The following is a 14686-nucleotide window of genomic DNA, read 5'->3' as shown; positions in this document are numbered from 1 at the left end:
TTCAGTTTTTGGTGTGTGTCAGTGTCTGTGTGTGCATGCATGCGTGTGTATGAGCGTACCTGCATGCCCGAGGAACAGTTGTATGTGTGTTCGTGTGTATGCATGTCTGTATATATATATATATATATATAGCCATTGGCTAAACAACCCAGACCACCCAGCCTAGAGTCGTAGGTTTTTGAGAGGTTGGTATAACTAGTGCTTATCAGTCTAAGTAGGGAATGTCTTGCAGCAGCAGCAGGTATTGATCTACTGCTCTCCTACAGTGTTAGCCCTGCTGTCTCGCAGGATTCACCTTGTTTTCCTGGGTGTATGGAGCTGGTTGACACACGGACAGCCTGGTTGACACACAGACACAGGGGAGCAGCACTCAGTGCTCTCTGGAACACTGAAGACCTTGTGTGTGTGTGTGTGTGTGTGTGTGTGTGTGTGTGTGTGTGTGTGTGTGTGTGTGTGTGTGTGTGTGTGTGTGTGTGTGAGCGAGAGAGAGAGAGAGAGAGAGAGAGAGAGAAGTGACCTGCTTTTCCTCTTTCACCTTGCCACAGCACAGTGGTTTGATCCTCTCCTGGTCCTGTCTCTCTCTGAGGGAAGGAAGGCTCACCCTGACAGGCCAGGACTATAGCCCCAGGGCTGAGGGAAGGCTCACCCTGACAGGCCAGGACTATAGCCCCAGGGCTGAGGGAAGGAAGGCTCACCCTGACAGGCCAGGTATATAGCACCAGGGCTGAGGGAAGGAAGGCTCACCCTGACAGGCCAGGACTATAGCACCAGGGCTGAGGGAAGGCTCACCCTGACAGGCCAGGACTATAGCCCCAGGGCTGAGGGAAGGAAGGCTCACCCTGTCAGGCCAGGACTATAGCCCAGGGCAGAGGGAAGGAAGGCTCACCCTGACAGGCCAGGACTATAGCCCAGGGCTGAGGGAAGGAAGGCTCACCCTGACAGGCCAGGACTATAGCACCAGGGCTGAGGGAAGGAAGTCTCGCCCTGACAGGCCAGGACTATAGCACCAGGGCTGAGGGAAGGCTCACCCTGACAGGCCAGGACTATAGCACCAGGGCTGAGGGAAGGCTCACCCTGACAGGCCAGGACTATAGCCCCAGGGCTGAGGGAAGGAAGGCTCACCCTGACAGGCCAGGACTATAGCACCAGGGCTGAGGGAAGGAAGTCTCGCCCTGACAGGCCAGGACTATAGCACCAGGGCTGAGGGAAGGCTCACCCTGACAGGCCAGGACTATAGCACCAGGGCTGAGGGAAGGCTCACCCTGACAGGCCAGGACTATAGCCCCAGGGCTGAGGGAAGGAAGGCTCACCCTGTCAGGCCAGGACTATAGCCCCAGGGCTGAGGGAAGGAAGGCTCACCCTGTCAGGCCAGGTATATAGCACCAAGGCTGAGGGAAGGAAGGCTCACCCTGACAGGCCAGGACTATAGCACCAGGGCTGAGGGAAGGAAGGCTCACCCTGACAGGCCAGGACTATAGCACCAGGGCTGAGGGAAGGAAGGCTCACCCTGACAGGCCAGGACTATAGCACCAGGGCTGAGGGAAGGCTCACCCTGACAGGCCAGGACTATAGCCCAGGGCTGAGGGAAGGCTCACCCTGACAGGCCAGGACTATAGCCCCAGGGCTGAGGGAAGGAAGGCTCACCCTGTCAGGCCAGGTATATAGCACCAAGGCTGAGGGAAGGAAGGCTCACCCTGACAGGCCAGGACTATAGCCCAGGGCTGAGGGAAGGCTCACCCTGACAGGCCAGGACTATAGCCCCAGGGCTGAGGGAAGGAAAGCTCACCCTGACAGGCCAGGACTATAGCCCCAGGGCTGAGGGAAGGAAGGCTCACCCTGACAGGCCAGGTATATAGCACCAGGGCTGAGGGAAGGAAGGCTCACCCTGACAGGCCAGGACTATAGCACCAGGGCTGAGGGAAGGCTCACCCTGACAGGCCAGGACTATAGCCCAGGGCTGAGGGAAGGCTCACCCTGACAGGCCAGGACTATAGCCCCAGGGCTGAGGGAAGGAAGGCTCACCCTGTCAGGCCAGGTATATAGCACCAAGGCTGAGGGAAGGAAGGCTCACCCTGACAGGCCAGGACTATAGCCCAGGGCTGAGGGAAGGCTCACCCTGACAGGCCAGGACTATAGCCCCAGGGCTGAGGGAAGGAAAGCTCACCCTGACAGGCCAGGACTATAGCCCCAGGGCTGAGGGAAGGAAGGCTCACCCTGACAGGCCAGGTATATAGCACCAGGGCTGAGGGAAGGAAGGCTCACCCTGACAGGCCAGGACTATAGCCCCAGGGCTGAGGGACGGAAGGCTCACCCTGACAGGCCAGGACTATAGCACCAGGGCTGAGGGAAGGCTCACCCTGACAGGCCAGGACTATAACCCCAGGGCTGAGGGAAGGAAGTCTCACCCTGACAGGCCAGGACTATAGCCCCAGGGCTGAGGGAAGGCTCACCCTGACAGGCCAGGACTATAGCACCAGGGCTGAGGGAAGGCTCACCCTGACAGGCCAGGACTATAGCCCCAGGGCTGAGGGAAGGAAGGCTCACCCTGTCAGGCCAGGTATATAGCACCAAGGCTGAGGGAAGGAAGGCTCACCCTGACAGGCCAGGACTATAGCCCAGGGCTGAGGGAAGGCTCACCCTGACAGGCCAGGACTATAGCCCCAGGGCTGAGGGAAGGAAGGCTCACCCTGACAGGCCAGGACTATAGCACCAGGGCTGAGGGAAGGAAGGCTCACCCTGTCAGGCCAGGACTATAGCACCAGGGCTGAGGGAAGGCTCACCCTGACAGGCCAGGACTATAGCACCAGGGCTGAGGGAAGGAAGGCTCACCCTGACAGGCCAGGACTATAGCCCAGGGCTGAGGGAAGGAAGTCTCACCCTGTCAGGCCAGGACTATAGCACCAGGGCTGAGGGAAGGAAGGCTCACCCTGACAGGCCAGGACTATAGCCCAGGGCAGAGGGAAGGAAGGCTCACCCTGACAGGCCAGGACTATAGCCCAGGGCTGAGGGAAGGAAGGCTCACCCTGTCAGGCCAGGACTATAGCCCAGGGCTGAGGGAAGGAAGGCTCACCCTGTCAGGCCAGGACTATAGCCCAGGGCTGAGGGAAGGAAGGCTCACCCTGTCAGGCCAGGTATATAGCCCAGGGCTGAGGGAAGGAAGGCTCACCCTGTCAGGCCAGGACTATAGCCCAGGGCTGAGGGAAGGAAGGCTCACCCTGACAGGCCAGGACTATAGCCCCAGGGCTGAGGGAAGGCTCACCCTGACAGGCCAGGACTATAGCCCAGGGCTGAGGGAAGGAAGGCTCACCCTGACAGGCCAGGACTATAGCCCCAGGGCTGAGGGAAGGCTCACCCTGACAGGCCAGGACTATAGCCCAGGGCTGAGGGAAGGAAGGCTCACCCTGACAGGCCAGGACTATAGCCCAGGGCTGAGGGAAGGAAGGCTCACCCTGTCAGGCCAGGTATATAGCCCCAGGGCTGAGGGGAACAGGAGCCCCCAGGGGATCTTATACTTTCTATGGCTCTTGATGTGTACTCCCTGCATACTTTCTCAATGTTCTACTTTGTGTAAAGTTTGAAATCTACATGAATTCCATAATTCCATAGGCTATATTGCATATCCAGATTGAATAAATCTCTGGTTTGCTCTTCACAAGTAGAAGCCAGTCTATTCTAGGATCACTGGGTATAAACTACGGCCATTTCTAACCCTTTATAGATTCTTGGAAGAATGTGTTTGATAATTAGTTTATCAGTTATACAAGGTGAATGACATGGGGGAATAACATGGGGAATGACCTAGCCTAAACCTACTTAATTACTGTTATACATGGGGAATGACCTAGCCTAAAGAGATGAGAGTAAAGGGAGAGAAGAGAGGGAGAGAATAGGGGGAGAGAGAGAGGAGAGATGAAAGAGAGAGAGAGAGAGAGAGAGAGAGGAAAGGGAGAGAAGATGAGAGAGGATATGAGAGAGGAGAGATGAGGGAGAGAGCAGAGGGAATAGGGAGAGAGGAGAGGGGAGAGAGGAGAGGGGAGAGAAGATAGGGAGAGAGGAAAGGGAGAGAGGAGCTAACTGTCTTGGTCACCTGGCCCTGATCTATACTAAGGCTGGGTCCTGATTCTCCAACTTGGAGTGCACACTTTGCGTAATGGATTTAACAATGGTCTAAACTGTCTTCAGCCAATGCTTCCACGTCAGCTACCACAGCAAGTGAAATCACTGCAACACTTAACAAAGAGCTGTAGTCAGTTTTAGAGTGGGTGGCAAGTAATAAGCTAGTATTAAATATTTAAAAAAAACTTGGGACAAACCATTCGCTAAACCCTAAACCTCAACTAAATATTGTGCCATTGAATAATGTGGAAATTGAGCAAGTTGAGGAGAGTAAACTGCTTGTTGTAACCCTGGTAAACTGTCATTGTCATTGATTCAATGGTAGCTAAAACGGGGAGAGGTCGGTCAGTAATAAAGCGCTTTCTTGACATCGCTATCAACAAAGGAAGTCCTACAGGCCCTAGTTTATTCACACTTGGACTACTGCCCAGTCATACGGTCTATTGCCACGAGGTTCATAGGCAAATTACATTTGGCCCAGATCAAAGCAGCACGGCTGGCCCTTAAATGTACAAAGAGAGCTAACGTCAATGATATGCATGTCAATCTCTCCTGGTTTAAAGTAGAGGAGAGATTGACTGCATCACTGCTGGTCTTTGTGAGAGGTATTGGCATGTTGAAAGCACAGAGCTGTCTGTTCAAACTACTAACACACAGCTCAGACACCCATGCATACCCCATAAGACATGCCACCAGGGGTCTCTTCACAGTCCCCAAGTCCAGAACAGATTATGGGAGGTGCGCAGTACTACACAGAGCCATGACTACATGGAACTCTATTCCACATCAACTCATGCAAGCAGTACAATCTGATTTAAAAAACGGATACATTTCAACCTTCTGGAACAATGCAGACTGTGAAGAGAGACACACACACACGGGAGCCCCCTAGGGATCTTACACGTTCTGTTGTATTATACATTTTGTACTGTAGATATGTAGTGGTGTAATAATGCTATATGATGTACTGTTTTGTTGTATGATGCAAGTTCCTTAATGTGTTTGGAACCAAAGAAGAGTAGCTGCTGCCAAGGCAGGAACTGATGGGAATCCTTAATAAATACAAAACACACACTCAGATGCCATGAAGTTACTGTAAGTGTAAGAGCCAGTCTGTCTGGTTACAAACTCCTGACTGAAGAGACATGTTGCATTCTACTCCTCCTTTTCTCCCCCTTTTCATGTCAACGTCGGCACGATGTCACAGGAAACAAAGTCACAGTTTGTTGTGGAGCTGGAGTATTCATAGATTGTGGGATGTTCACCATTCATGTACATATGAATATAATCTCTAATCTTCATTGTCTTTCTCTCTCTGTCTCTCTCTCCCCCTCCCTCTCTGTCTCTCTGTCTCTCTCTGTCTCTATCTCCCCCCTCCCTCTCTGTCTCTCTGTCTCTCTGTCTCTCTCTCTCTCTCTCTCTTTGTCTGTCTATCTCTTTGTCTGTCTCCCTCTCTCTCTCTCTCTCTCTCTCTCACACACTCTGTCTGTCTCTCTCTCCCCTCTTTGTCTGTCTCTCTCTCTCCCTCTTTCTCTCTCTCTCCCTCTTTGTCTGTCTCTCTCTCCCCTCTGTCTGTCTCTCTCTCTCCCTCTTTGTCTGTCTGTCTTTCTCTCTCTTTGTCTATCTATCTTTCCATCTTTCTCCCTTCCTCTTTGTCTGTCTCCCTCTCTCTCCCTCTTTTTCTGTCTCTCTCTCTCTCTTTCTCTCTCTTTGTCTATCTCTCAATTTTTTTGTCTCCCTCTCTCTCCCTCTTTGTCTGTCTCTCTCTCTCCCTCTTTGTCTGTCTCCCTCTCTCTCTCTCTCCCTCTTTGTCTCTCTCTCCCTCCTCTCTCTCTCTCTCTCTCTCTCTGTCTTTCTGCGTCAGCAGTATTTGGTCTGTTAGAAGCCCCTGGCTAACAGACCAGACCTGGCTGTGATTTACTGTAAGCATCAGCACTGTTCATCTGTGGCTATTTCTGAGAGATCCCACGCCAGCGGGAGTTGAAAATATTTTTGGTATCTCAGATTGTTCTGGTAATTCTCACATAGAAACTTCCACCATTTTGTGGAAAATCATGATGAAAGTGGCCATTTTAGGCTGTTTTTTTTTTATACCTCATCTAAGATCCTATGATCTGTGAAGCGTACAGACATCATGCTGGTGTTATTACAGTTGTTTAATGCTGTACGTGTGTACATACAGTATGTGCTCTAACATATGGGGTAAGTCTAGATTCTGAAATAAATAATGACACATTCATTTATTCAACATTAAAACTGTTACTTTTAATATCTCCAAGCAACCATTTTTGGATTTAGCTTATTTTCGGACATATTGTTTGGAACAGTACAGTCTTCAACACAGATTAAAAAGGAAAAAAAATGGTTTGTCAAAAATGGTTTGTGATACAAATGTAAAAAACCATGGCCAAACATCCTTCCTCCCAATGAAGTTACTATGTGGGAATTGCCAGGACAATCTGAGACACCCAAAATATTTGCCACTGCTGTTGACGTGGAATTACCCTACTGGTACATTTAAATATGTGGAAGTCCTGAATAAGGGAAGGACACCTTTTAGCTGTAGTTTGTTTTGTAGTTATATACTTGAGTAAAACTGAGGGCTGCATTTGTTTTAATACCACCATACATCCAATAAGATAGTGGGGTTTCTCTCACAAGGTCAGTTGGAAACTGTGTGTGTGTGTGTGTGTGTGTGTGTGTGTGTGTGTGTGTGTGTGTGTGTGTGTGTGTGTGTGTGTGGGTGTGTGTTGTGGGCGTGTGTGTTGTGGGTGTGTGTGTGTGTGTGTGTGTGTGTGTGTGTGTGTGTGTGTGTGTGTGTGTGTGTGTGTGTGTGTTGTGGGCGTGTGTGTATTGTGTGGGAGAGATGAAAGCTCTGGTATTGTGCAAGCTCTACGGAGGGAAGGTCGGACACGCATGCACGCACGCACGCACGCACGCACACACATACACACACACACACACACACACACACACACACACACACACACACACACACACACACACACACACACACACACACACACACACACACACACAGACAGTGTTGTTATTAAGCAGATAGCTGGTTATATGTTGAATTCACCAGGCTCTGTACATTCAAATCAGTAGTCCTTTCCCTGCTCCGTCCATAAGCCTGGGATGAATCCTTCCCTGCTCCGTCCATAAGCCTGGGATGAATCCTTTCCCTGCTCCGTCCATAAGCCTGGGATGAATCCTTTCCCTGCTCCGTCCAAAAGCCTGGGATGAATCCTTTCCCTGCTCCGTCCATGAGCCTGGGATGAATCCTTTCCCTGCTCCATCCATAAGCCTGGGATGAATCATTTCCCTTCTCCATCCATAAGCCTGGGATGAATCCTTTCCCTGCTCCGTCCATGAGCCTGGGATGAATCCTTTCCCTGCTCCGTCCATAAGCCTGGGATGAATCCTTTCCCTGCTCCGTCCATAAGCCTGGGATGAATCCTTTCCCTGCTCCATCCATAAGCCTGGGATGAATCCTTTCCCTGCTCCGTCCATAAGCCTGGGATGAATCCTTTCCCTGCTCCGTCCATAAGCCTGGGATGAATCATTTCCCTTCTCCATCCATAAGCCTGGGATGAATCCTTCCCCTGCTCCGTCCAAAAGCCTGGGATGAATCCTTTCCCTGCTCCGTCCATAAGCCTGGGATGAATCCTTTCCCTGCTCCATCCATAAGCCTGGGATGAATCCTTTCCCTTCTCCATCCATAAGCCTGGGATGAATCCTTTCCCTGCTCCGTCCATAAGCCTGGGATGAATCCTTTCCCTTCTCCATCCATAAGCCTGGGATGAATCCTTTCCCTTCTCCATCCATAAGCCTGGGATGAATCAGATTTTCTTATTAGACTCTGGCCATCTTCAAGCTTGACTTGGCAATGCCTGCAGCTGTTTTCTCCACTCCACTCCACTCCACTCCAGACCCCCAACAAAGAAATAATGCAGAAATATCTGCCTCTCTCGGTTTGTCTTTCTCTCTCTCTCTCTCTCTCTCTCTCTCTCTCTCTCTCCCATCTCTCTCTCCCCCTCTCCCTCTCTCTCTCTCTCTCTCTCACCCTCTCACCCCCCTCTCTCTCTGTCTGTGTTTTATTGTTTGTAGGGTGATTAAAGGTGTCTGCATGGGGTGAACATGCAGACATAAAGTGGCATCCTCATCATCCTCATTAACATATTGCATTATTTCCTCAACCTCCATTTCCCAGGACATCCTGGTTTTGCCTCACAATGATTTGATTAAAGGGATTGTGTCCCCTGGGGGAAACCTACAGGCTACATTACAACATGAAGGATTACAACATAACCTTTAAAAATAGTCTTTTGTGGTTTCAACATTGTTTAAGCTAGACTGGACTGACAGACAGGCTGATTTATTTGTGTCTGTATGTGTACTCGTGTATTTAAAGCAGCACAGAGAGAACAGAGGACTGCTGTAGGTCTCAAAACAACCACCCACAATAATACCAGGAGGGAGGGAGGGAGGGAGGGAGGGAAGGAAGGAAGGAAGGAAAGGAAGGAAGGAGGGAGGAAAGGAGAGAGGGAGGGAAGGAAGGAGGGAGGAAAGGAGGGAAGTGGATGAGGCCAGCGACCAATCGGACTGACTGGTGCAGGCAGGGCAACGGGTCAGTGCTTCGGTCAGAAATTTGGCCCGTCCTGCGGTGGGCTATAATGAGGTGGTGAGTATGTGTGTGTGTGTGTGTGTGTGTGTGAGTTAGGGGGTGTGTGTGGTCTTCCACTAGCAACACCGTGCGTGTGTGTGTGTGTGTGTGTGTGTGTGTGTGTGTGTGTGTGTGTGTGTGTGTGTGTGTGTGTAAGCGCTGGAGCGATTAAATAATGCATTATCTGTAGCGGGGTTCTACCCAACCTCCGGTCATGTTGGGTTAAGTTTAGGGACCGATGGGTGAAAATTGATGTTAATGAATGCTGTTTTTACTATTTGTTATTGTTTGTGAATCTTACTTGTAAATTGTAGTAGTTATTTAGTATTTCCATTGAGGGAAAAGCCCACGGATGACAACATCATATTTGCACACAGTTTTGCAAGTAGTATTTTTTTTATCTTTACATTCATTGGAACATTTTGATCCAAGTACTACCAGATAAGTTGTTCTTACAGTCTTTTAACTTACAGGTCATTCATATCTATAATGGAGTGGTGTTATTTTATGCAGTAGTATATTACCCAGCTAGGACGCTACCCAGCTAGCACATTACCCAGCTAGCACACTACCCAGCTAGAACACTACCCAGCTAGCATATTACCCAGCTAGGACACTGCCCAGCTAGGACACTACCCAGCTAGGACGCTACCCAGCTAGCATATTACCCAGCTAGGACACTACCCAGCTAGGACGCTACCCAGCTAGGACACTAACAAGCTAGGACACTACCCAGCTAGGACCATACCCAGCTAGGACACTACCCAGCTAGGACACCACTCAGCTAGGACGCTACCCAGCTAGCACATTACCCAGCTAGGACCATACCCAGCTAGGACACTACCCAGCTACGACGCTACCCAGCTAGCATATTACCCAGCTAGGACACTACCCAGCTAGGACGCTACCCAGCTAGGACACTAACCAGCTAGGACACTACCCAGCTAGGACCATACCCAGATAGGACACTACCCAGCAAGGACACTACTCAGCTAGGACGCTACCCAGCTAGGACACCACTCAGCTAGGACGCTACCCAGCTAGCACATTACCCAGCTAGGACCATACCCAGCTAGGACACTACCCAGCTACGACGCTACCCAGCTAGCATATTACCCAGCTAGGACACTACCCAGCTAGGACGCTACCCAGCTAGGACACTAACCAGCTAGGACACTACCCAGCTAGGACCATACCCAGATAGGACACTACCCAGCAAGGACACTACTCAGCTAGGACGCTACCCAGCTAGCACATTACCCAGCTAGGACCATACCCAGCTAGGACACTACCCAGCTAGGACGCTACCCAGCTAGCATATTACCCAGCTAGGACACTACCCAGCTAGGACGCTACCCAGCTAGGACACTAACCAGCTAGGACACTACCCAGCTAGGACCATACCCAGCTAGGACACTACCCAGCAAGGACACTACTCATCTAGGACGCTACACAGCTAGCACATTACCCAGCTAGGACCATACCCAGCTAGGACACTACCCAGCTAGGACGCTACCCAGCTAGCATATTACCCAGCTAGGACACTACCCAGCTAGGACGCTACCCAGCTAGGACACTATCCAGCTAGGGCACTACCCAGCGAGGACCATACCCAGCTAGGACACTACCCAGCTAGGACACCACTCAGCTAGGACGCTACCCAGCTAGCACATTACCCAGCTAGGACCATACCCAGCTAGGACACTACCCAGCTACGACGCTACCCAGCTAGCATATTACCCAGCTAGGACACTACCCACCTCGGACGCTACCCAGCTAGGACACTAACCAGCTAGGACACTACCCAGCTAGGACCATACCCAGCTAGGACACTACCCAGCAAGGACACTACTCAGCTAGGACGCTACCCAGCTAGCACATTACCCAGCTAGGACCATACCCAGCTAGGACACTACCCAGCTAGGACGCTACCCAGCTAGCATATTACCCAGCTAGGACACTACCCAGCTAGGATCCTACCCAGCTAGGACACTATCCAGCTAGGGCACTACCCAGCGAGGACCATACACAGCTAGGACACTAACCAGCTAGGACGCTACCCAGCTAGCACATTACCCAGCTAGGACGCTACCCAGCTAGCATATTACCCAGCTAGGACCATACCCAGCTAGGACACTACCCAGCTAGGACGCTACCTGGCTAGCATATTACCCAGCTAGAACATGACCCAGCTAGCACATTACCCAGCTAGGACGCTACCCAGCTAGCATATTACCCAGATACGACCATACCCAGCTAGGACGCTACCCAGCTAGGACGCTACCCAGCTAGGATACTACCCAGCTAGGATCCTACCCAGCTAGCACACTACACAGCTAGGACCATACCCAGCTAGAAAACTACCCAGCCAGGACACTACCCAGCTAGGATACTACCCAGCTAGGATACTACCCAGCTAGGATCCTACCCAGCTAGCACACTACACAGCTAGGACCATACCCAGCTAGGAAACTACCCAGCTAGGACACTACCCAGCTAGGACACTGCCGAGAAACAACACTATCCAGCTAGCACATTACCCAGCTAGGACACTACCCAGCTAGGACACTACCCAGCTAGGACACTGCCCAGAAACAACACTAACCAGCTAGGACCATACCCAGCTAGGACCATACCCAGAAACAACACTACCTAGCTAGAACACTACCCAGCTAGGACACTACCCAGAAACAACACTACCTAGCTAGGACACTGCCCAGCTAGGACACTACCCAGAAACAACACTACCTAGCTAGGACACTACCCAGCTAGGACACCACACACCTAGGACATTACCCAGCTAGGACACTGCCCAGAAACAACACTAGCCTGCTAGGACATTACCCAGCTAGGACACTACCCAGCTAGCACATTACCCAGCTAGGACCATACCCAGCTAGGACACTACCCAGAAACAACACTACCTAGCTAGAACACTACCCAGCTAGGACCATACCCAGCCAGGACACTACCCAGCTAGGATACTACCCAGCTAGGATCCTACCCAGCTAGGACACTACCCAGCTAGGACACTACCCAGCTAGCACATTACCCAGCTAGCACACTACCCAGCTAGGACACTGCCCAGAAACAACACTAACCAGCTAGCACATTACCCAGCTAGGATACTACCCAGCTAGGAGACTACCCAGCTAGGATCCTACCCAGCTAGGACACTACCCAGCTAGGACACTGCCCAGAAACAACACTACCCAGCTAGGACCATACCCAGCTAGGACATTACCCAGAAACAACACTACCTAGCTAGACACTACCCAGCTAGGACACTACCCAGAAACAACACTACCCAGCTTGGACACTACCCAGAACTGAACACTACCTAGCTAGGAAACTACCCAGCTAGGAAACTACCCAGAAACAACACTACCTAGCTAGGACACTACCCAGCTAGGATCCTACCCAGCTAGGACACTACCCAGCAAGAACACTACCCAGCTAGGACACTACCCAGCCAGGACATTACCCAGCTAGGACACTGCCCAGAAACAACACTACCCTGCTAGGACATAACCCAACTAGGACACTACCCAGCTAGCGCACTACCCAGCTAGGACACTACCCAGCTAGGAAATTACCCAGCTCGGACACTGCCCAGAAACAACACTACACTGCTAGGACACTACCCAGCTAGGACACTACCCAGCTAGCACATTACCCAGCTAGGACCATACCCAGCTAGGACACTACCCAGAAACAAAACTACCTAGCTAGAACACTACCCAGCTAGGACCATACCCAGCTAGGATACTACCCAGCTAGCATATTACCCAGCTAGGGCACTCCCAGCTAGCATATTACCCAGCTAGGACACTACCTAGCGAGAACACTACCCAGCTAGAACACTACCCAGGGTATGGTCCTAACCATACCCAGCTAGGACACTACCCAGCTAGGACTATATCCAGCTAGGAAACAACCCAGCTAGGACACTAACCAGCTAGGACATTACCCAGCTAGGACATTGCACTGAAACAACACTACCCAGCTAGCACATTACCCAGCTAGGACACTATCCAGCTAGGATCTTACCCAGCTAGGATCCTACCCAGCTAGGGCACTACCCAGCTAGGACACTGCCCAGAAACAACACTACCCAGCTAGGACCATACCCAGCTAGGACACTACCCAGCTAGGACATTACCCAGCTAGGACACTACCCAGCTAGGACACAACCCAGCTAGCACACTGCCCAGAAACAACACTACCCAGCTAGGACACTACCCAGCTAGGACACTACCCAGCTAGCACATTACCCAGCTAGGACACTGCCCAGCTAGGACCATACCCAGCTAGGACACTATCCAGAAACAACACTACCTAGCTAGAACACTACCCAGCTAGGACACTACCCAGAAACATCACTACCTAGCTAGGACACTAACCAGCTAGGACACTACCCAGCTAGGACACTGCCCAGAAACAACACTACCCTGCTAGGACATTACCCAGCTAGGACACCACCCAGCTAGCACATTACCTAGCTAGGACACTACCTAGCTAGAACACTACCCAGCTAGGACACTACCCAGCTAGGACACTACCCAGCTAGGACAATACCCAGCTAGGACCATACCCAGCTAGGACACTACCCAGCTAGGACCATACCTAGCTAGAACACTACCCAGCTAGTACACTACTCAGAAACATCACTACCTAGCTAGGACACTACCCAGCTAGGACTCTACCCAGAAACAACACTACCTAGCTAGGACACTACCCAGCTAGGACCATACCCAGCTAGGACACTACCCAGCTTGGACCACACCTAGATAGGACTTTACCCAGCCAGGACACTGCCCAGAAACAACACTTCCCAGCTAGGACACTACCCAGCTAGGACACTAACCAGCTAGCACATTACCCAGCTAGGACACTACCCAGCTAGGACACTACCCAGCTAGGACCATACCCAGCTAGGACACTATCCAGAAACAACACTACCTAGCTAGAACACTACCCAGCTAGGACACTACCCAGAAACATCACTACCTAGCTAGGACACTAACCAGCTAGGACACTACCCCGCTATGACACTGCCCAGAAACAACACTACCCTGCTAGGACATTACCCAGCTAGGACACTACCCAGCTAGCACATTACCCAGCTAGGACACTACCCAGCTAGGACCATACCCAGCTAGGACACTACCTAGGTAGAACACTACCCAGCTAGGACACTACTCAGAAACATCACTACCTAGCTAGGACACTACCCAGCTAGGACACTACCCAGAAACAACACTACCTGGCTAGGACACTACCCAGCTAGGACACTACCCAGCTAGGGCACTGCCCAGAAACAACACTACCCTGCTAGGACATTACCCAGCAAGGACACTACCCAGCTAGCACATTACTCAGCTAGGACACTACGCAGCTAGGACACTACCCAGCTAGGACCATACCCAGCTAGGACACTACCCAGAAACAACACTACGTAGCTAGAACACTACCCAGTTAGGACACAACCCAGAAACAACACTACCTAGCTAGGACACTACCCAGAAATAACACTACCTAGCTAGGACACTACCCAGCTACGACACTACCCAGCTAGGACACTACCCAGCTAGGACCATACCCAGCTAGGACTTTACCCAGCTAGGACACTTCCCAGCTAGGACACTACCCAGCTAGGACCATACCCAGCTAGGACTTTACCCAGCTAGGACACTACCCAGCTAGGACTTTACCCAGCTATGACACTACCCAGCTAGGTTTCTACCCAGCTAGGACACTACCCAGCTAGGACCATACCCAGCTAGGACACTACCCAGCTAGGACCACACCCAGATAGGACTTTACCCAGCTAGGGCACTACCCAGCTAGCACCCTACCCAGCTAGGACACTACCCAGCTAGGACCACACCCAGATAGGAC

At 51.4% G+C, this 14686-nt stretch overlaps 1 protein-coding gene across 1 annotated transcript in view; it reads left to right on the top strand.

The window, feature by feature from the left end:
- Positions 1-14686, top strand: part of LOC123730922 (DNA-directed RNA polymerase II subunit RPB1-like) — a 62944-nt gene that overhangs the window by 11181 nt on the left and 37077 nt on the right. The window contains exon 2 of the mRNA XM_045709531.1: positions 2886-3461. Coding sequence (XP_045565487.1) covers positions 2886-3461 — 576 coding nt within the window. The remainder of the gene's footprint in view (positions 1-2885; positions 3462-14686) is intronic.

This window comes from Salmo salar, chromosome ssa27 (genome assembly GCF_905237065.1).
Source record: "Salmo salar chromosome ssa27, Ssal_v3.1, whole genome shotgun sequence".
In the NCBI taxonomy this organism is placed as follows: Eukaryota; Metazoa; Chordata; class Actinopteri; order Salmoniformes; family Salmonidae; genus Salmo; species Salmo salar.
Note: the sequence above shows the minus strand (reverse complement) of the source record. Positions and strands in the feature narration are given on the sequence as shown.